Source organism: Heloderma suspectum, chromosome 5, assembly GCF_057233095.1.
Source record: "Heloderma suspectum isolate Gila_16-S chromosome 5, 16-S_ref, whole genome shotgun sequence".
Classification (NCBI taxonomy): domain Eukaryota; kingdom Metazoa; phylum Chordata; class Lepidosauria; order Squamata; family Helodermatidae; genus Heloderma; species Heloderma suspectum.
Window position 1 is genome coordinate 219,273,404 of NC_139462.1, and position 20,483 is coordinate 219,293,886.

Genomic DNA, 20,483 nt, shown 5'->3' on the forward strand with positions numbered 1-20,483 from the left:
CAGCAGAGTCACACAAGCACCAGCAAAATTCAATAGGCACATGGAGAGCACCACGTATACCTGCCTGCGATATAGCTATTAAAGATGAGGAGCCTGTCTGAATAAAGAGGTGGCAACCCTGATTCAGGACCACAAGCGTGGCTGAATAAACAGGCAATCCAACCCAGGCTTTTAAGAGCTGAGCACTCAAAGCCCTGGGACTGGTTGGACCAATCTGTTAGTTTGGCTTCCTTCTGCATTCACTTTTTTTTTTTTAATCAAGTTCTTTCCATCTTGAATATGAAGAAATTTGCAAATTCTGGCACATTCGTAGCAAAAATGAACTCAAAACAAAATTCTCACCCATGCTCATCTATGCTACAAAATTCTCATCTAAGCTACAGCTCAGCAGAATCCTTGGGAAGGAAGGCATTTAGAGTGAGAGCCAAGTGAGTGGGAAGGACTAGAAACAAGAGGTGTAAATTGCAGGGAAACAGCTTTCGGCTAAACATTAGGAGAAACTTTCTAATGACAAGAGCCGTTTAGCAGAGGAAGGCTGCCTTGGGAGGTGGTGGGCTCTCCTTTTTTGGAGATATTTAAGCAGAAGCTGGACTTCCATCTGTCAGGGATTCTGTAGTGTGGGGGTCCCCAGCCTTTTTGGTCCTGTTGGCACATTTGGGAAGTTTAGAAACTGCTGTGGGCAGCATTATAAAATGGCTCCCACAGAGGATATGGCTAGTCACATAATGGCTGCTGTGGGGGCTTGCATAGTCAAAAGTGATCTAAAGAGGGGTGTGTGTGTGTGTGTGTGTGCGTGCGTGCGTGTGTGCGGGGGAGAAATAGTGAGGCTAGAGGCTGGGAGGGAGGGGAAAATAGCAAGGCAAAGGGGGAGAGGGAAGAGAAAGAGCAAGGCTAGAGGCTGGGAGGGGAAGAAACAATTATCTGAAGAGGTGAGGGGAGAAAGAGCAAGGGTAGAGGCCACTGTGTGTGTGTATGTGTGTGTGTGGAGAAATAACAACGTAAAGAGATGGGGAAAGAAACACTGAAGCCAGAGGCTGGGAGGGAAGGGGAAACAGCAAGGCAAAGGGGGAGAGGGGAGAGAAAGAGCAAGGCTAGAGGCTGGGAGGGGGGGAGAAAGAAGAAGGCTAGGCAGGGAGAAGTGAGAGAAACAGCAAGGACGGGGTTGGGGGGAGAAAAATAGTGAGGCTAGAGACTGGGACTGGGGAGAGAGAGCACAGAGGGGGAAGGTCTGTGTGGAAGGAAAATTGGGTGGGGCCAGAAAGCAACTTTTTTATTCTCTGCCTGCCTGCCTGCCAACAACTGATCTGCAGCAGGTCCAGGAACAGGAAGGAGAAGCTGGTGCCCTAACATTTTTCAAGTTTTTCATTTAAAATTTGTTTTGAAGGGGGCAGGGAGTGAAGAGCTCCATGGGTGCCATTGGAGGTCCCCATGGGCACCATGGCGCCCACAGGTGCAGCGTTGGGGACCCCTGCTGTAGTGTATGACATCCTGCATTGTAGATCCTGCACTGTAGATCCTCAGCAGGGGGTTGGACTCGATTACTTCCAAGGCTCCTTCCAATTCTAAAATTCTATGGCTTGGGGGTGGGTCGAAGGGGCATATTGGCCAGAGACTTGGATTAGGGTTCAAATCCTTGCTCAGTCATGAATCTCATTGTGGGATTCTGGGCCAATCACCATACCTGCCTAATTTGGGCCAATCACCATACCTGCCTAATTTGAGTGAGGATAAAATAGGTTCATCCCATGTATACTTCCCTGAACTCCTTAAAGGAATGGCAGGATATAAATCTGATATCTATCTATCTATCTATCTATCATTAATATTTGTCAGCCTTTCCTCCATCCTTTTCTCCCTTCATCCGCTACCCTTAATGTTTCCACTCCAGTCATTGGGGTGAGCAACTGTATAATTTCAAATGATAAAGTACTGTGCTACAAGCCCCAAGCTATGGGGGAAGCTGAGGTGGAACTATAATCTAAATTAAAAAATAATCAGTTATTAAACTGTGGCTGCCAAAATTGCATTCAGCACTAACATCTTGCAGTGCCTCATCAGTCACACTGGACAATTATCATCCACAAAGCTCACTAGAAAAAGGCAGTACATTACGAATTCTTCACACATTTTTCAATGTAAATGTCAAAATCCTTTTGATATCAAAATAAGTGCCAGTTAGCAGGAGCCTTCTCCACTGGACGTTTGTGGAACCAGAAAAATTCTCCAAGAATGATTTTTAGGCTATTTTTAACACAGTTGCTATTTAATGCTACTGAAGCCTCTAAATGGAAAAGTGATCCATGTACAAGAAGTAAGGGATGTTACCATCCAGTCTGAGCTCTAGTGTCCTGATAAGACAGACCCAAGGGGAAAAAAATGCATATACAGTTCATGTCCTTCAAGAAAACATTTTCTGTAGTGCTTTGACACAGGGTCAATACATAGTTTCCCATCTCAATTTGTGTTCACCTCTAAGGAACAGTTCACATGTTATAGAGACATGAACTACACGTGATCCAGCCAAAGTTAAGCACTTGTAAATTCCACTTATTACAATTGATGGATGGATGGATTGCATTTCTATGCAGCCCAATAACAAAAGCTCTCTGGGAAATTCATAAAACAAGACTTAAAACCATAAAATACAATCACACAATAAACCATACTATGATGATCTCAAACAGTTTTAAATAACAGAGTAAAATCAGAATAAAAACCAAAGTAAAAGCCAGGAACAGTGCAAAGAACTTAAAATACACTAACAACATTTTTAAAAAACTAAATGACTATGAGTAACACTGAGACAGTTAGAGCAAGGGCCATCACTCAGTGATAGAAAGGTCACAGGTTCAATCCCTGGCGTCTCCATTCAAGGCCAAGAAAATTCCCTGTCTGAGACAACCCTGGTGAGGTGCTGGTAATAAGTTGTCCCCAAGCTGGTGCCCTCCAGATGTGTTAGACTACATCTTCCATGGCTGTCTGTAGGATGCTGGGAGTTGTAGTTCAACACATCTGCAGGCCACCCAGTTGAGGTAGGCTGGTATAGATAGTACTGACCTAGATGGACCAAACTTGGTATAAGGCAGCTTCCCATGTCCCTATGACAAATCCATTTGACAGTCAAGGACTGATCCTTGTCCTTTGGCCCTGGGGCAAGGGGCTCAAAGAAGAAAGTGGAGGAGCATGGACCAGTAGAATGGACACAGCATGTTTTCAGATAAGGAAGTAGATCATGGCTTGCTGATGGGCCTGTGGACAATTTCTGGTGGACCACCAACTGCTTGCTGGTTGCTTGAGTTCTTGCAAAGGATGGTGGAGTAGGTAAGCCTTACTCTGATCCAGCAAGGCACTCCTTGAACAAGAGTGCACACTCAGGATCACTTTAGCACCAATGAGTTAAGGCAAGCTGTAACTGTCAAGGGATTCTGAGCATTTGCTCTTTCTTTGTGGATTTAAAACACACCAGCAAATCCTTGAAAAAAAAGAAAGGTAGAGCATGGGAGCCAGAAGCCAGCCCACCCCTGACCTGGGAGGCACAGAGAAGGGATGTTTGAAACTGAAAAGCTTGTAAGAAGGGGATCATAGAATCACAGAATCATAGGGTTGGAAGGGGCCTACAAGACCATCGAGTCTAACCCCCTGCTCAGTGCAGGAAGCCTGATTCCCAGGTGGTCTCCCATCCAAGTACTAACCAGGGCTGACCCTGCTTAGCTTCTGAGATCATAGTCGCTCCTTGCCACAGAAGTCACTTGGGTTGGTTCACATCATTAATACATAGTGGTATTCAACAGGAGGAGTAGGGCACAACACCTTGGGAAATATCCTGAGGGACTGGAGCAAACTGACACTTGTTGGGGCTGTCAGGTAGGGATGGGTGGGCACCCCCATCCGGGTTCTCCCGGTGCCCGCCCAATCCCTGCCCTTGCTTGCGCACACCTGGACCCGTGCCCGATCTCCCCATTGCTCGCTGTGCCGCCCACTCTCACCCAGGCACTCTCATCAAGCTTCGCAATCACCATTTTTGAAAAATGAAATGGCTATTGCAAAAGTGCACTATGGTTTTCCCAGTAGCAACATATGGCTGTGAGAGCTGGACTATAAGGAAGGCTGAGCACCGAAGAATTGATGCTTTCGAACTGTGGTGCTGGAGAAGACTCTTATGAGTCCCCTGGACTGCAAGGAGGTCAAATCAGTCAATCCTAAAGGAAATCAATCCTGACTGCTCATTGGAAGGACTGATACTGAAACTGAAGCTCAAATATTTTGGCCACCTAATGCGAAGAGAAAACTTCCTGGAAAAGACCCTGATGCTGGGAAAGACCGAAGGCAAAAGGAGAAGGGGACGGCAGGGGATGAGATGGCTAGATAGCATCACCGATGCAATGAATATGAACTTGAGCACACTCCGGGAGAGAGCGGAGGACAGGAAGGCCTGGCATGCTATGGTCCATGGGCTCACGAAGAGTCGGACACGACTTAACGACTGAACAACAACAACAAAAATGGGGCCATGAATCGCCCATATATGCAAGACTACAGGTGTTTGTTTGCCTGTAATCTTGTGTATATGGCCATTCACAGTCCCATTTTGCATATACGCAAATGTGCACATTTTCGCGAACGTGCATATTCGCATATATGCAAAATGGGGTCATGAATATCCCATAGAGGCAAAATTACAGGTGACTGCTTGCATGTATTCTTGTGTATATGGGCGATTCACTGCTCCATTTTGCATATATGCAAATACGCACATTTCATGATTGCCATTTTTTGAGTGTGGGCAGCTTGGTGAGCATGGGCAGGAGGCGGGGAGGGGCAGGGGCTCAGTGAGTGCAGATGGGGGGGAGGGTTGAGCAGGGGGGTTTCCACCAGATTCCCAGATGGAATCAGGCGCCTGCATCATCCCTACTGTCAGGAGACTTCATGAGTCCACTGAGTAGGATTCATGGCTCTCCAGAGAGGTCTGCCTTACCAACAAGAAATCTATAGCTTTTGCTCTTGAGAATGTGTCCAGAGGTGACAAAAAACGACACAGATGGTGATAGGTCTGGAGACAGGGAAGGTTGCGAATGTTTAGCCTGGGGAAGACAGTTAAGAAGTGCTACAACGGCCATCTTCATGTCTTTGAAAGGCTGTCATGTAGAGGATGGAGCAACTGGTTTTCTGTTGCTCCATAGTGGGGGACCCAAACCAAGAGGTTTGAATTACAAGAAAGGGGATTCGATGAAACATTAGAGAGAACTTCCTAGTGTTGTGAGACGTTTAACAGTGAAATGGACGGCCTGAAGAGGTGGTGGGCTGCCCTTCATCAGAGATTTTTAAGAAGAAGCTGGATGCTTATCAGGGATGCAGTAGCAGTAGATTTCCTGCATTGGCAGGGGGTTGGACTAGATGACTTTTGAAGTGCTGTAAACATCATTAATTTGTTATTTGTTACTTGCTGTCTCTACCAGTATTCATATGTATGCATGTGTACGTGTGTGTGTGTGAGAGAGAGAGACACAGAGAGAGAGACAGACAGAGAGAGAGAGACAGAGAGAGAGTAGGCAACAGGGAGGCCCCTTGGAAATATTCAGGGCTGCCAGTGCTTTTTAACTCTCCATCCTACCTTCATACAGCCAGTCGCCGAGTCCATTGAAAATAACTTTCTCTTTTCCAGTGGAGACCACACGGATGGCTTGCTTCCCCACATGGGCACAGTAGTAGATGTTGTTCTCAAAGATAAATATCTACACAGAAATGTGAGAGAGAACCATTTTGTCATCATTAATTTATTTATTACATTTATATCCCGCCTTTTTTCCTCCTTAAGGAACCCAAGGCGGCGTACATTATGGTTAACACATACGCCTTCAACAGCAAAGAACTCTGTAGTCATTAGTTCACTAATAGGAAGATGGCCATTAATCTTTTCTTGGTAAGCGCAGGGCCCAAGAAGCCTCCTGTACCACAAAGAGTTGAACAGAAGGGGACCTTCTCCCACAGGGGGCTTTCCCCATCACTGCTGATAGCTATACTGTGATGGAGAAAATTGCTCCTAGGTAGGGATGGGGGAGAATTTTTTTCAATTGGTATTTGTATGTGACCTTATCTAATATCGCACTTTTGTACCCATCGAAACTCAGTTATCCTTCAAAATTTGCACTTCTCTGAACTTTGCAATGGAGTTCTCCATTTAAAAGAAGTGTACAAAAACATGTATATTGGGGAGAAATGCACACAAAAATGTGTATGCTAATAAAACGTAACATTAAAATGCATTGTATTTGGAAAATTGCTTGCAAGAAAATGTGTATATTAGGCAAAGTTGCAAACAGAAATGAATGTATTCAGAGAAATGCACACAAAAATGCATTAAAATTTTGATGCAGACCTCTTTCTTTCTTTCTTTTCTCACCATTTGGGATGAACCCAGTTTAAGATTGGAAAAATTCTCAGAATTGGAAAAATGAGAAACTGAGAGAAATCGTAACTGACAGATTCGTCCATCCATGGTCCTAGGGAAGTTGTCTTCTGTACAGCTCACTGAAATTGTGTTATCCACATTTCTCATGGCAAAGGTACACATTTTTAAATAAAAGGGGGGTGGCGCATCTGTTTGAGGAGCAGCTTTGCTTAGAGGTGGAGCATCTGCTCTGCATACAGAAGGTCCCAACTACACTCCAAGCAACTCCAATTTAATAAAACAGGTCAACTAGTAGGTGATGGAAAGACTTGGGGAGGGAGCAAACCTCAGTGGAAGAGAACCTACTTTTCATGCAGAGGTTCCTAGATTCAGACTGCAGCATCTCCAGATTGATTATTTATTCATGGTATTTGTATACCACCCAATAAGCGATGTTCTCTGGGTAGTTCAGAGTAACACTTAAGGTCATAAAAATCAAAACAAGTAAAAAAATCAAAAGAGAATAAAAACCACAATGTGCATTAAAATCAATAAAACCACGAGAAGCAAAACTTTTTAGCAGAACTAAAAGCACTAAAAGGCCTTAAAAGTAAAAGACCTGAGAAAATAAAAAGGTATTCATGTGGCACCCAAATAGCATGGGTGCCTGGATCTCAGGCAGCAGGAGCTGAGGAAGAACTCTGCTTAACAAGTGTTTTACAGGATCAGACCAAGGCCCACCTACTCCAGTATTTCTGTGTTCTTTGCAATGCCCCCTACACACCAGCAATTAGCATGAGTAGAAATTAGCCAGTTGCTTATGCAATGATATGTTTGTTTGTCCCCCTCCTGCTCAATCAGTAGTTTAATATTTTTTTTTTCACTATCTGTAACAATAACAATAAATAACATAGAAGTGATGGTGTTTATGAAGAGGAGGAGGAGGAATTTTTTTTTTAGAACAAACACTTAACTCCCCCCCGCCCCCTGCCCATATATTGTCCTTTGGAGAGAAACTGTCAGAGAGAAATGCAGCTTCATATAATTAAATTAAATTAAATTAGGTCCCCGTTGAGTCTTGAGACTCTGAGGAATGACTGAAAATCCAATCTTTTGTTTTCAATCAGATAAGTAAGAAAATAAGGAACAGGAGAAGATAGAAGAAGAAGAAAGGAAACAAGAGGTGCACAAGAGTGGACAGGGGAGAGCCATTTTTATGTGTCATTTGGGCAAGCGGTTGGATCGAGTAGCTGGTTGTGGCAGCTGTTGGTTGGCAGCAGTTTTGCTGGAATCAAAGCAGGAAAGGCATCCCATATGCCATTAAATTCATTCATCTTTAAGGTGCTCTGGGATTCTTTCTTACACATGGGCTTGTACTTTATTTGAGTTTTGTCTGGTTATTTTCTCCTATATAAGAAAGGGATCAGACCCACAACAAAAAACAAAAACAGAAACGAATAGGTAATTTCATAATCGGTGAATCAGGATGATGGCCTATGTTTCTTCCCTCATCTTTGACTAAATGCCATGATCCCTGGTAACAGCAGCATCAATCAATTCCTTAGATTTCACTATCTATTACTGCAGAAAATTTGCATTCATTTTACAGATAACATCTTGGCATCTTAAAATATCTCTCTGATTAATTTATTCAGAATGTATTCATTTAATTTATTCTGAAAGGGGTGTATGTAACAGGCACTTCAGCCTCAAAACACTGACATTTAAAAGGCATATTATTTATGACCTTCGGTAGATATTTAAGGTTTGGGCTGTATAGATCTAAAGATATTTGGAATGAAGTGGAATCTCTGCCCCAACATTATGCTGCAATTTCCTCCATCATGCTTAGAAAAAGGCAATGGTGGGAAATGAGATTTGCTTTCGGCTCAGGTTTCACAAACTATTACACTGAGTGAGCGCATATGCTGCAAGCAGTGAAAAACTGGAATGGATCCCAAAGCAAGTATAGGTCCTCTCCTAATTTAATTTCAGCAGCTACTTTGGTGAGTTTGCCTAAGGCTTAAAAAATACAAGTAACATTTTAACTTGGTTTTATGCATTTCAAGTCTTCGTGGAGTTAAGAAGGCTTTAGAAAAAGCTGTGTCCGATTCATACCACCTCACAGTCAATATGCTGTGACAGATATTAAAGAATATCTTCTTTCCTTTCTTTCTAACCCCCTTTCACTATGTGAGATATTGAAGTATAGTGCAAAGCACAGAATAAAACTCAACCAGAGAACCAGCAGGGTGTAGCGGTTAGAACAGGGGCCATAGCTCAGTAGGAGAACACAAGCTTTCCACACACGAGGTCCCAGGTTCCATTTTCAATATCTTTATTAAAAGGCTCATATTGCTGGTGATGTGAAAGATGAAAGCCTGACAGCCACTGCCTGTCAGGGCAGCCAATGATGGGCTAGATTGACAAATAGTCTGACTTTGGTTCCACCATCTTTCAGCCTAACCTGCCTCGCAGGGTTGTTGTGAGGATAAATGTAGAGTGGAAAGGTCATGTATGCTCCTCTGGACTTTGATAAATTGTGGGATAGAAGTGTAGTAATAAGCTATGTGGTAGGTATGACATTGTGATACACTTTCTAAACCACAGAGAAGAAGGAGGCCTTTCGTAGAATACTAGAGATTACATCAACAATCCACTTACTACTCATACCTACATGATTTTCTATCCTCTACCTTGTACATTTAATCCTTCCTTGGGGAACTGAATCCCAGCCAATTCCATGGAAGTTGGGAAAGAGGGTTAAGGGATTTGGCAAATTCTTAGAGGATAAGTCTATAAGTGGCTATCAGTCATGACTCATGATGGCTATATGTCACCTCTAGGATCACAGGCACCATGCCTCCCAATTAGGGATGTACGGATTTTGTAAAATCCATTCCATCGGTGTTTCATGGATTGTTAGGCACCTTTCATTCCATTGTCCACCCATCGACAGAATCAGATTTTTTTAAAGTTTCTGAATCTGCACAAATGCGCACGTGCAAAAATGCACAAATTTCCCCCAAATGTGCAAATTCCTCCAAAATGTGCATGTTCGTACTTTAGCCTATGGGGGAAGTGCACTTTTTTGGCCTGTTTTTTTTTTTTTATTGTATTTTTCTATGACGAAATTTGCACAAAATTCCCAAAGGTTAGAAAAATGGTCCATAAGTCCACAGAATCCTCCTGACAGGGGAAAAGCCAGTCTACTGTGGAATCTATGGGCCGGATTCAAGGAAAATCCGAACTCATTTGGTTTCATTGTGGATTTCTCTGACTTCCCTACTCTCAATACAAGTCACTGCTGCAGCTCACACAAAATTTCAAATCCCCCTCCTGTCTACTATGTCTTGTAATCATAAAGGGAGCTCAGGATGCCCAGGGAAGGCTGCTGCATGGGCATAACTTGAGAATGTTTTTAAAAGCATCTGAACTTTCAATGCTCATCAAAAATAAATGGATTTATATTGTCCAGGATACCCACATTGCCCATGACAAAAATATTTGAGATGTTCCGTGAAATATGCTCCTAAGTGCTTTGATAGTTTTGACATTAAAAAAGACATCTCCCAAAATAGCCTTAATTCTTGGAACTGGCCAATATATTATGTGAATTACAGGCAGTATAACTTTTAAGAGGCATTTGGTTCTCATAATGTTATGCATGCTGAATAACACTATGTTATTTCTCCATTTCACCTCAAAGAGAGATGGACTTGTTTTAAATTCTTGTGGTATGGCAGAGCCACGATCAGCTCCCCTGCTATATATTTTCTCTACTTTTCATTAATTGGGAAGCAACACTGGTAAAGGGGAGAGATGTATGGCTTTTGTTAAATCTGTTCTGCCTGTGTTTTGTAGATTGTCAAGCATCTTTCATTCCATTGTCCGCTCATTGATGGAATCTGATTTTTTTTAGAGATGTACGAGAATCTCATTCCAGTTGTGCAAATGTGCTATTACACATTAGCACAAGGGCAAATTTGCGCAAATTCCCCCTAAAAGTAAACAAAAACAAAAACGAAACCCTGGTCCACAAATCCGTGGAATCTGGAGGACTTGGAAGATGCAGGGGGGTGGACTCAATAGTCTTATAGGCCCCTTCCAACCCTACTATTCTATGATTCTATGACACCGGTCTGTTGTGGAATCCACAGATCAGATTCATAGAAATCTGAACTCATCTGAATCCATTGTGGATTTCGTCAACATCCCTAGGGGAGGGTGTGTTTAAACTGGGGGTCCCCAACTTTTTTGGGCTTGTGGGCAAAACTGGAATTTAGAGAGCATTGTGGGTACTCTCACAAAATGGCTGCCATGGGGGGCTCGCTCGCTCATAAAATGGCTATCATAGTGGTCATGGCTAATCACAAAATGGTAATTTTTCAAACTGGTGAGACTAAAAGAAAAGAAACTTGACCTAGAACCTAAGTACAAGGCAGAAGTGGAAGGCTGAGCGCTAAAACACAAAACCACTCTTTTGCACCCAAATAAAGATGGTGCTGGAGGGCAGCACTTTGCTTTGCAGCATCCTAGCTGCCTAGTTACTTTTGTAAAAAAACAAATCTTAAGAAATAAAATGGAAATAAGGAGGGAGAGGGAGCCTGGCAGGCACCAAGAGAAATGTCTGTGGGCGCATTGGTGGCCCCAGGTTTAAGCCTTTTCTTGCACACCATTTCCCCACTTTAAATTGCGCTGCCTCCCTCCGACACATACTGTTATTAGCTCCATTGAGGAAAAAAAGATACCTGTCTTAAGCCTGTCCTTTTTCTCCAGGGGAGCTATCAACTCTCCTTCCCTCAGTGCTGTTGCCCTGTCTACATTAGCACCCCCATTCCACCCCCAGCTGCACTGAACTAAAGAAAAGTGAGCAAAAGAAGAGACTGCACAAGAGGCTGCTGGAGCTTCTTCGCAACATCAAAATCTCAAAGAGAGACACGAGTGAAGCAAAACCTACATGATAGGGATTAGAGCCCCCACTGCAATGACTAACTACAGGGAGATACCGGATCCATTGACCATGTCACGGACTCAGGGTTGTGATCCAGGAACAGCATGGTCTACAGCAGGATCCCCCAACTTGGTGTCTTCCAGATGTGTTGGACTGCAACCCCCATAATTCCATTGGTCATGCTGGCTGGGAATCATGTGCAACACATCTTGACAGCCCTGGCTTGAGGAAGGCTGGTCTAAGGAACGGGACCTAGTCTGCTGAGCCATCTGGGACCTCTTCAGGCACAAAACGAAGTATGGATGTACAGCACCAGCCCTTGCAATTGAAAAGCAAAATGAGGCATCTGGATTGACCATGCCTGGGCTTCTGCTGTCCTCTGATGCCAGCTGTAGTCCTGAGCTCCAGTTCCAGTCCACACAACTAACCTCGGGTGTCGGGAGCTTGAGAATGTGCACTCCAGGTCTGGATTTGGGGACAGCCACCACTGGCTTCCGACTGGCCCTGAGATTGCCACCCACTGGAACTTGTTATTCTCATTGGAGGGGAAACTGCCCCATTTTGGGATGGAAAAGATCATCAAATCAATAGCAGGGTTGGAAGGGGCCTACAAGACCATCGAGCCCAACCCCCTGCTCAATGCAGGAATCCAAGTCAAAGCATCCCTGACAGATGGATGTCTAGCCTCATCTTGAATGCCTCCAGTGTGGGAGAGCCCACCAGCTCCCTAGGCAATTGGTTTCATTGTCGTATTGCTCTAACAGTCAGGAAGTTTTTCCTGATGTTCAGCTGGAATCTGGCTTCCTGTCACTTGAGCCCATTATTCCATGTCCTGCATCCTGGGATGATGGAGAAGAGATCCTGGCCTTCCTCTCTGACAGCCTTTCCAGTACTTGAAGAGTGCTATTATATCTCCCCTCGGTCTTCTCTTCTCAAGGCTGAACATGCCCAGTTCTTTCAGTCTCTCTTCATAGGGCTTTGTTTCCAGTCCACTGATTATCTTTGTTGCCCTCCTCTGAACCCTCTCCAGCTTGTCTGCATCCTTCTTAAAGTGCGGTGCCCAGAACTGGACACAGTACTCCAGATGAGGCCTAACCAGTGCTGAGTAGAGGGGAACTAGCACTTCACGTGATTTGGGAGCTATATTTCTATTAATACAGCCCAAAAGAGCATTTGCCTTTTTGCAGCCACATCACACTGTTGGCTCATATTCAGCTTGTGATCTACAACAATTCCAAGATCCTTATTGCTTGCAGTGTTGTTGAGCCACGTATCCCCCATCTTGTAACTGTGCATTTGGTTTCTTTTTCCTAGGTGCAGAACTTGGCATTTATCCCTATTAAATTTAATTCTGTTGTTTTCTGCTCAGTGCTCCAGCCTATCAAGATCACTTTGAATGTTGTTTCTGTCTTCCAAGGTATTAGCTATCCTGCCCAATTTTGTGTCATCTGCAAATCTGATAAGCATTCCCTGCACAGATGCCATATTCCTATCAGACCCCATGCCTGATAGGCAGTCGGATGTACGTGTAGGTTAATGAACACCTACTAGCATCTTTTCAAAACAAACACAACTTTGCAAATTACCGACCCTGGATGTTCAGCTTATTTCTATGAATATTCTCTCCCTTCCAGGGTTGCTCTTTTTCTATCTCTTTTTAACTCATTGTTTAATGCAGGCACATGTTATATTTTCAGACCACCACCGCCAACATAAGGGGGCAGGTTCCTCTTCATGAAGTTGCCATAATCACGCCACATGTTTAAATTTTTGTACAGATAGATGATAATCGCACTGCATCACTGGAAAAGGCCTACTTCTTGCTGAGATGGTAAACCAGTGCTGTACCACTTTAGATGACAAGGAGGAGGGCTCACAGGATACGAATGCTCCTCCGTACCGCCACCACCCTGCTTCCAAACAACTTTCTGATGGTGAGGGATTCTTTCCCTTTGGATGGAGGAGCACTCAGCCATGTGAACCCTGTTTGTAGACTAGCATCTCAGTGAAAATACTCCAAAGAGGAGTACTAACTGGTTTGTTTGTTTGTTTGTTTTACTTAGCATTGGCATTACCTCTCTCTTTCTGGTTCCAATTATTGTTTAAATATATGTTGACAGTTTGCTACTGTTAGATTTCAAAATAACTGAATGAAAAATGCTAGGGATCCAGAGGTGTTTGTTTTTGTGTTAAATTAATCTGTGCCAGACAGGAAAATGAGATTTTCAGAGGCCACGAAGAAGGTGAAATAATCAATATGAGATACTCATTCAACACTCTTAGAAAATCATATAGAGAATGTGCATCAGCAGTATTCCTCTGAACACCGGTTGCTGGGGAACACAGGTGGGAGCGTGCTGTTGCACTCATGTCCTACTTGTGTGTTTCCCATCAACAGCTGGTTGGCCACCATGTGAACAGAATGCTGGACTAGATGGACCCTTGGTCTGATCCAGCATGGCTCCTCTTATGTTCTTATGGAATGGCTATAGTCCAACACCCCAATCCAGAGCCCCATATGAGCTGCAATGCACGTGTCGGGCTTTTATGTGCATGGGACACTTCATTAATTTTAGTGGAGAGAACAGCTCCATGTACACTGGTTACCGGTGTGTTTCCGAGCCCAACTCAAAGTGCTGGTTTTGATCTTTAAAGGCTTAAACCGTTTGAGACCAAGTTATTGAAGGACTGCCTTCACCCATATCAGCCTGCCTGCACTTTAAGGTCAGAAAGAGAGGCCCTTCTCATTTGCCCACCGGTGAGAGTGGTCAGGTGGGTGATCATATGCGAGAGGGCCTTCTCTGCAGTGGCCCCACACCTTTGGAACAAGCTGCCTTGGGAGGTCCGCCATGCTCTGTCATTGCAGACTTTTTAAAAGGCCTTGAAAACATATTATTTTACTGTGGCCTTCTCTTGATATGACTGCTATTGTTGCTGTTACTGCTGTTAACATTGATGCTGGTTTTATTGTTGGCTTTTATTGTTGTTTTTATTGTTTTTATGTTTTTAATCACTTTTAATATTTTAACTGTTTTTATGTATTTTATTGCTGTAAGCTGCCTTGGGAGGACTTCTGCTCTGAAAGGCGGCCAAGAAGTATTATAAATAAATAAATAAATAAATAAATGGGCACACACACCTGCTTCCTGTGTTGAAAAAACTGGGGAAGCTGTTCCAGGTGGGGGAAACCTCCATAAGCGAATTGGAACTCACACATCTGGAAGAGTCATCCAGACTGTAATACAACTGGAGCCCCCTTCAGGCATTCTTTATCCCATGCTTCATTCATTCATTCATTCGCAATATTTATATACTGCTCCATATCTAGAACAGATTTCAGAGCATTGAACACAAAAAATAAAACAATAAAAAATAAAGGGATTAAAACACCACATTGAAATTAATGCATGAGGAGAGGAGTGCTCCAGCCCCGCCTCCCTGTTTGCATGTTTCCATTGCCCAGTATGTGTGGGGGGCAACGGTCTGAACAGGAGAGCCTCCTGTACGTGTGGAGGTTCCACACATGATCCAGGAACCTGGAAAATCAGGACAAAGAACGTCTCAAGAGGGCTTTTTCATATGCACTTTGATTGAAGTCAGTGTCAGGGTTGGATCAGAGCCTAGAGAGCCCCAAAGCAGTTCTGATTCTGAGGAAGAGTTAGAAACCGTGGGAGAGGAACCCACGCACGTTTCAGAGGAGCAGCCAGGGGGAGAGCCCTTCCCGGTACACATTCCTGAGAATGATAGTGACCCTGGCAGGGAGAGGGTGGAGCAACAGCAGTTTCTGGACGCTAGGCGCTGGCGCACCCTCAAGCGCGAGATGGCAGGTGCTGAGAGGTGGCGCTCAGCCCGCTTGGTGCGACGGCAACAGCGACGCCCCAATGCCCCACAGGAAAGGGGTGGACTCTCTCCTCCTAGCTCATAAGTACAGTGGCTTCCCGCATTCCCCTCCAAACGGAGATCAACTGATTCCTAAGGTTAGAACCCCTGAGTAGGCAACGCTCTTAGGTCTTGCTCATAGGATCAAGCAATTAGCATCTGTAAACGTCATTAGGTTGAATGGGAATAAAGTCTTGGAAAAGAGCCCTATTGTCTGCGTGTTGATTCTGGCTACCTGAGGATTTCAGAAGGCAGCAGGGGCGACCTCCTGACAGTCAGGTGCACTTTGATTCAAGTCAATGGGTTGTAGATGTGTAGCTGTACACCCCAGCCCCATTTTTTTCATGTGGACCTCAATGACCTGGTGTAACAGCTAGGAAATTGGATTTACAGGTAGACCCATGTTTCTGAGGGACAAATAGGTAGAGGTACCCTGGATTGTGTGTAGAACCTCCACAGATACAGTTCAGATCCTGACTCAGCCACAAAGTTTACTGGTTGACTTCAGGCAACATGCTAACCTACCTCAGGGTTGTTGTAAGGATACAAGGGGGTACCTGGCATGCCACCCAAAAACAAACAATACCTTAAAAACTACAGCACCCCAACAGTGAGATCACAACCCACGTCCACCCAACAGCAAATCTGCGTGAAATCACATATGTGACATTCATTTTACTATGTCTGTGTGAGGCGTTGAAGAGAGAGATAAATTTGTCATACATAATACCTTTCTGTAAACTTTTCATGCAGACGCTGCATTCTCAAAGGCCTGTGAATGAGCTTGTCAAATTCATTTCCTCACTTTCCATAGCAAAAGTGAAATTGACAAAGTCTGTTCAAAGGCTGAATCCCAACAGTTTACCATAAGAAATGGAAGATGGTTTCCTGCAGCCCCAACTGGGAGTGTGTTTCTTTATAAAGGGGAGCTGGTGGGGAAGCACAGAGGCACAAAATCTCTCTCTCTCTCTCTCTCTCTCTCACTCTCCCTCCCCCTCTCTCCCCCCCTCTCTCTCACACGCACTCCTGGTGGTAATGTGAAAGCTAGTAGGACCTGATGGGTTTAAAGCTCATGACATGTGTGTCCTCTACTCTAATTGAATTAATAGATGTTGCCCTCATGTGAATATGCAAGCAATGGGAATTCCAGATAAATGCAAATGCCTTCTTGAGTTCCAGGCCACCTCCCTAGTCAAGCAACCTCAAAGTAACCAAAAAGTGGCCTGTCTAAAGCCCTGGCTGGAAATATGGTGCAATCCTGAAGCATCCTCAGCACCAGATAAATCAGCAGGTTAAAGCACCACCCGGTTATCCCTTGTGTTCTCTTTGTTCTGGAACCTCTGCCTCTTTGTCCCTCAGAAGCAGCCAACCCAAATTCAGTCAAGCCAGGAGTCCCAGGAAGACATCTACTCATTCTAAGAGCCTATTGAATCTTTTGTTTAAGCTCACTGAGTTTGCCTCCAAATTCATGGTCTCCTTTGTGCTCTTTGCCTGTAACTGCCCACAAGATTAGTCCTTCTTTGAGGAGAGTTGTTCATGCATTGCTCTAAAACAGCCTTTCCCACCAGGCACCCTCCAGATGTGTTGGACTACAACTCCCATGCTGGTTGGGGGATGCTGGGAGTTGTAGTCCAACACATGCCAAGTTGGGAAGGGTGCCAAGTTGAGGAAGGCTGCTCTAAGATCCAACTAGGTTTCACCTGGCCTCCAACTTCCAACATTGTGTTGCTTCTGGCACCTCCTGAAAACAGTTCTGTTCCGGGAAACATTCTTTAAATGACCAGTCATGTTTTTAATAACTTTAATATGGTGTTTTAATATTTTATCTTTTTTTACTAGTGTGCCTCTTATACTCACTGCTCTGGAATCTATTTTAGATGGGGAGCAGTATACAAATGTTGTAAATAAAAAAATAAATGATTTTTAAAAAATAAATAAAAACCTCTCTGCTGTAAGCTAAAGCTTTGTCAGTGTTCTTCAGCTCACTGCCCCACTATGATCTAGCACCATGCATAATCTGCTGTATGCATACCACACCTCTGCCCAAGAGCCTGGTGTTTCTGTGTTTGTTGAGTACAAGTGTAGATACACATGCCATCAGGGACATGTGGTATAACACGCACACGCACACTTAAAATGAGATCATGAATGAAAAACAACAACAGAAACAAAACAAGCCCAATTTCTGTATAATTGGTGGCCATGTGTTATTGCTAAAAGGATATCTTCCTGACTGGCTTTGCTTCTGAAAACTGGCGAATTAGGTTAGTGCAATTATTAACTGCAGCTGTTTTAAGACAAGCACTATGCCGGTAACATTATGTCTGGACCAGATTTTGTTTTCTTGGGACCTGCCCCCAAATATATTGAGAACGGTTGGTGCAGCGCGCACCAATCTGTAGACAGTGTTTAGACTAGGGGTGTTCTACCTCAGGCCTACAGGACAAATCTGGCCTGCCTGGGGTCCCAGATGGCCACGCCCCTTCCTCTGGCCCCACCCCCTTTCCCCAGATGGCAAATCATTTGGTGGTTTCATGGCTTTTGTGCAGCCCCCCCCCAATTCTAGAAGGTTGAAATGATCCTAAGGCTTAGTTGCCGGCAGTAAGGGCTTTAAGCTAACACATGCTGGAATGTTTGGTATTTTGGTCCTTTTGCCGCTGGCCCCACCCACCACTAGAACGTGGGGCCCAAGACCGTCTCTGAAACTGAATTCAGGCCTTGGACTGAAAGAGGTTGAACACCCCTAGTTTCGACGGTGCTCCTTTTTCAGGGCCCACTTCCAAGTTCTGTGTAGGAAAGCCAACATCATATTGAGATATTTGTTGTGCGCTGCCCAGACAGCTCCAGCTATTGGACGGTATAGAAATGTAATAAATAAAAATAAATAAAATAAATCAAGTCCTATTTTTCCTGCAATGTCACTTCCTTGAGGGGTTGAATAGCATGTTTGCATGCTCTCCCTCATCAAAAACTCTCAGCACATATGAAATTAGTAAGTCAGGAAGAAAGCTGGACTAGAAACCTCTACATGCAGGGGATTCTCTATGGGGAGGATCATTCAAACAGACAATTCCCTTCTTTCAGTAGTAAGTGGTGTGGTCCCATTGGAGCTGCACCATGGACTTTTATGAATGTGCAGGTTGGCTCTTACAGTGAATCACACCATTGGCCTATCTAGCCAAGCACAGCGTTCATCAGCCTGGTGTCAGGAAAAGGTCTTTGACCAACAGTCAATCTGAGGCAATGTCCCCCCCTGCCCCGCCCCCCCCAAATTGAAGGTAGTATCCATCCCACTTTTGCTTCTAGAAAACAGGTCCTGAAGTTCTTGTGCATTGTTTCAAAACCCCTGTTTGACCAGAGTCAGCAGGGGGACAAAACAAATGTGTACATGCATTACGGAAAACAAAAGTCTCTCCAAAACCACTTTATCCTTTTAGGAACTATTGTATCTAAAGGCATGTCTCCCCCCATGTGTACCTGTTTGGATCCTTAGGTCATCTTCAGGGGCCCTCCCCTGGGTGCCCCCGCCAAAGGAAGCTAGGCGGTTGGCTACAAGAGAGAGGGCCTTCTCAGTGGTGGCACTCCACTTTTGGAATAAAGTCCCCAAAGAGGTTCATCTGGCACCTACCTTGTTATCTGTTGGGCACTAGGCAAAGAGCTTTCTTTTCTCCCAGGCATTTTAGAGACCTAGTTCTAGGTTAGTATGGCTGTTTTATCAATTCCTGTGCTGTTTATTGTTTTATTGTGCTGTTTATTATTTTGCATTATATTGCATTGTATTCTTTAAAATATTTGTATTGTATTTTTTATTTGTTACTGTGTTATCAAAATGGAATTCTTGTTGTTTAACTGATTCTAATCCACCCAGAGAACATTAGCTATTGGGTAGATTAGAAATGTATTAAATAAATAAATAAATAAAATTGTCCATTGCTAACTTTTTAACTGGCGATTCCCAGGATTAAGCTTAGAAACGTACGCAAGCAGAGCAAGTGCTCCAGCCAGTGACTTGTGGCCTCTTCCCATGTTCATTAAGGCACCACTGGCTGAGGATGTGTTTGCCACTATACTTCCCAACCTGTTCCAAGAGCCTGTCTTCTTAATCATGCTTCTGCTGTAATTCAGCTGTTGTGAATTATCCAGGCCAAAATGTTTGCTTGTTTTTGGAAGAGCAGCTCACGCCGTCTTTAAAAGCAGAGGGACCTCTGATTGCAAACTTCGACCGTGTCTCCATGACAACAGAAGGAGAAACAAATGGAGGAGTACTGGTTTTTTAAAAAGGAAACAGCTTTTCTGCGCTTTGGTCCATGCAGGGCTCCATGAGCAGGTTCTCCACATCAGTAAAAATCACTTCACAGAACGTACTTCCTGGAGGCGGTGGGGGTTGGACTGAATGTCATCTGACTGGCAGGGGCTGCTCAACCAATAAGAGAAGCTTCCCCTCCCCCACTTTCTCCTTTCCCCTGAAAGTGCAGATGCACCTGCATTTCAGGAGCAAGCCTCATGGAGCACAATGGGAGTTACTTCTGAGTAGACACACATATGCTTGTGCTGGGAAAGGGGGAACACAGGGATGGGAAACCAGCCCCCTTTCTAACCACAGGATCTCTACAACGAAGGTGTGAAGTAGTTACTTCCTAGGGCAATAAACCAAGCCACAGAGAATCACAGGTTCGGTAAAGCACTTTACAGGCTTCAGGGACTCAGTCTGTATTCAGTTCAGGGGGATCTCTGTAAATTCTGATGTGGGCATTCAGAGGGCAAGCCTCCTCCAGCACAATGGGAGTGACTTCTGAGGAGACACTAATGGGTTTGTTGTGGGAAAGAGAGCAGTAAACACAAAGATGGGAAACCAGCCCCCATGATGCTGCACAGGATCTCTATAACAAAGGGTCAGGTTAGTTACTTCCTATGGCAATAAACCAAGCCACAGAGAATTGGAGCCTCGAGATCATGCTTTACAGCACTTAGGGAATTAGGCTTTAAACTGTGCCATTTCAATTTCAATTGAGGGGGGTCTCTGTAAGTTCTGATGTGGGCATTCAGGGGAGAAGCCTCATTGGACTACTATGGGAATTACTTCCGAGTAGACACTAATTGGTTTGTGCAGGGATGGGGAAACACACAGGAAACATCCTTTGACCGGGGTCACGGTGAAAGGCACACCCCTGGGCAGGGCCAGCATATCCAAGGTAAATGCGAGGGTTGGGGCACACAACAACTATACCGGGGAGAAGCTGACCTAAGGAAAAAAATCAGACT

At 44.3% G+C, this 20,483-nt stretch overlaps 1 protein-coding gene across 2 annotated transcripts in view; it reads right to left on the minus strand.

Annotated features, from left to right (window-relative positions):
• DPP6 (dipeptidyl peptidase like 6) overlaps positions 1–20,483 on the minus strand; it is a 783,164-nt gene that overhangs the window by 119,760 nt on the left and 642,921 nt on the right. For both annotated transcript variants that reach the window (XM_084855092.1, XM_084855093.1), the window contains exon 8: positions 5,612–5,732. In XM_084855092.1, coding sequence (XP_084711218.1) covers positions 5,612–5,732 — 121 coding nt within the window. The remainder of the gene's footprint in view (positions 1–5,611; positions 5,733–20,483) is intronic.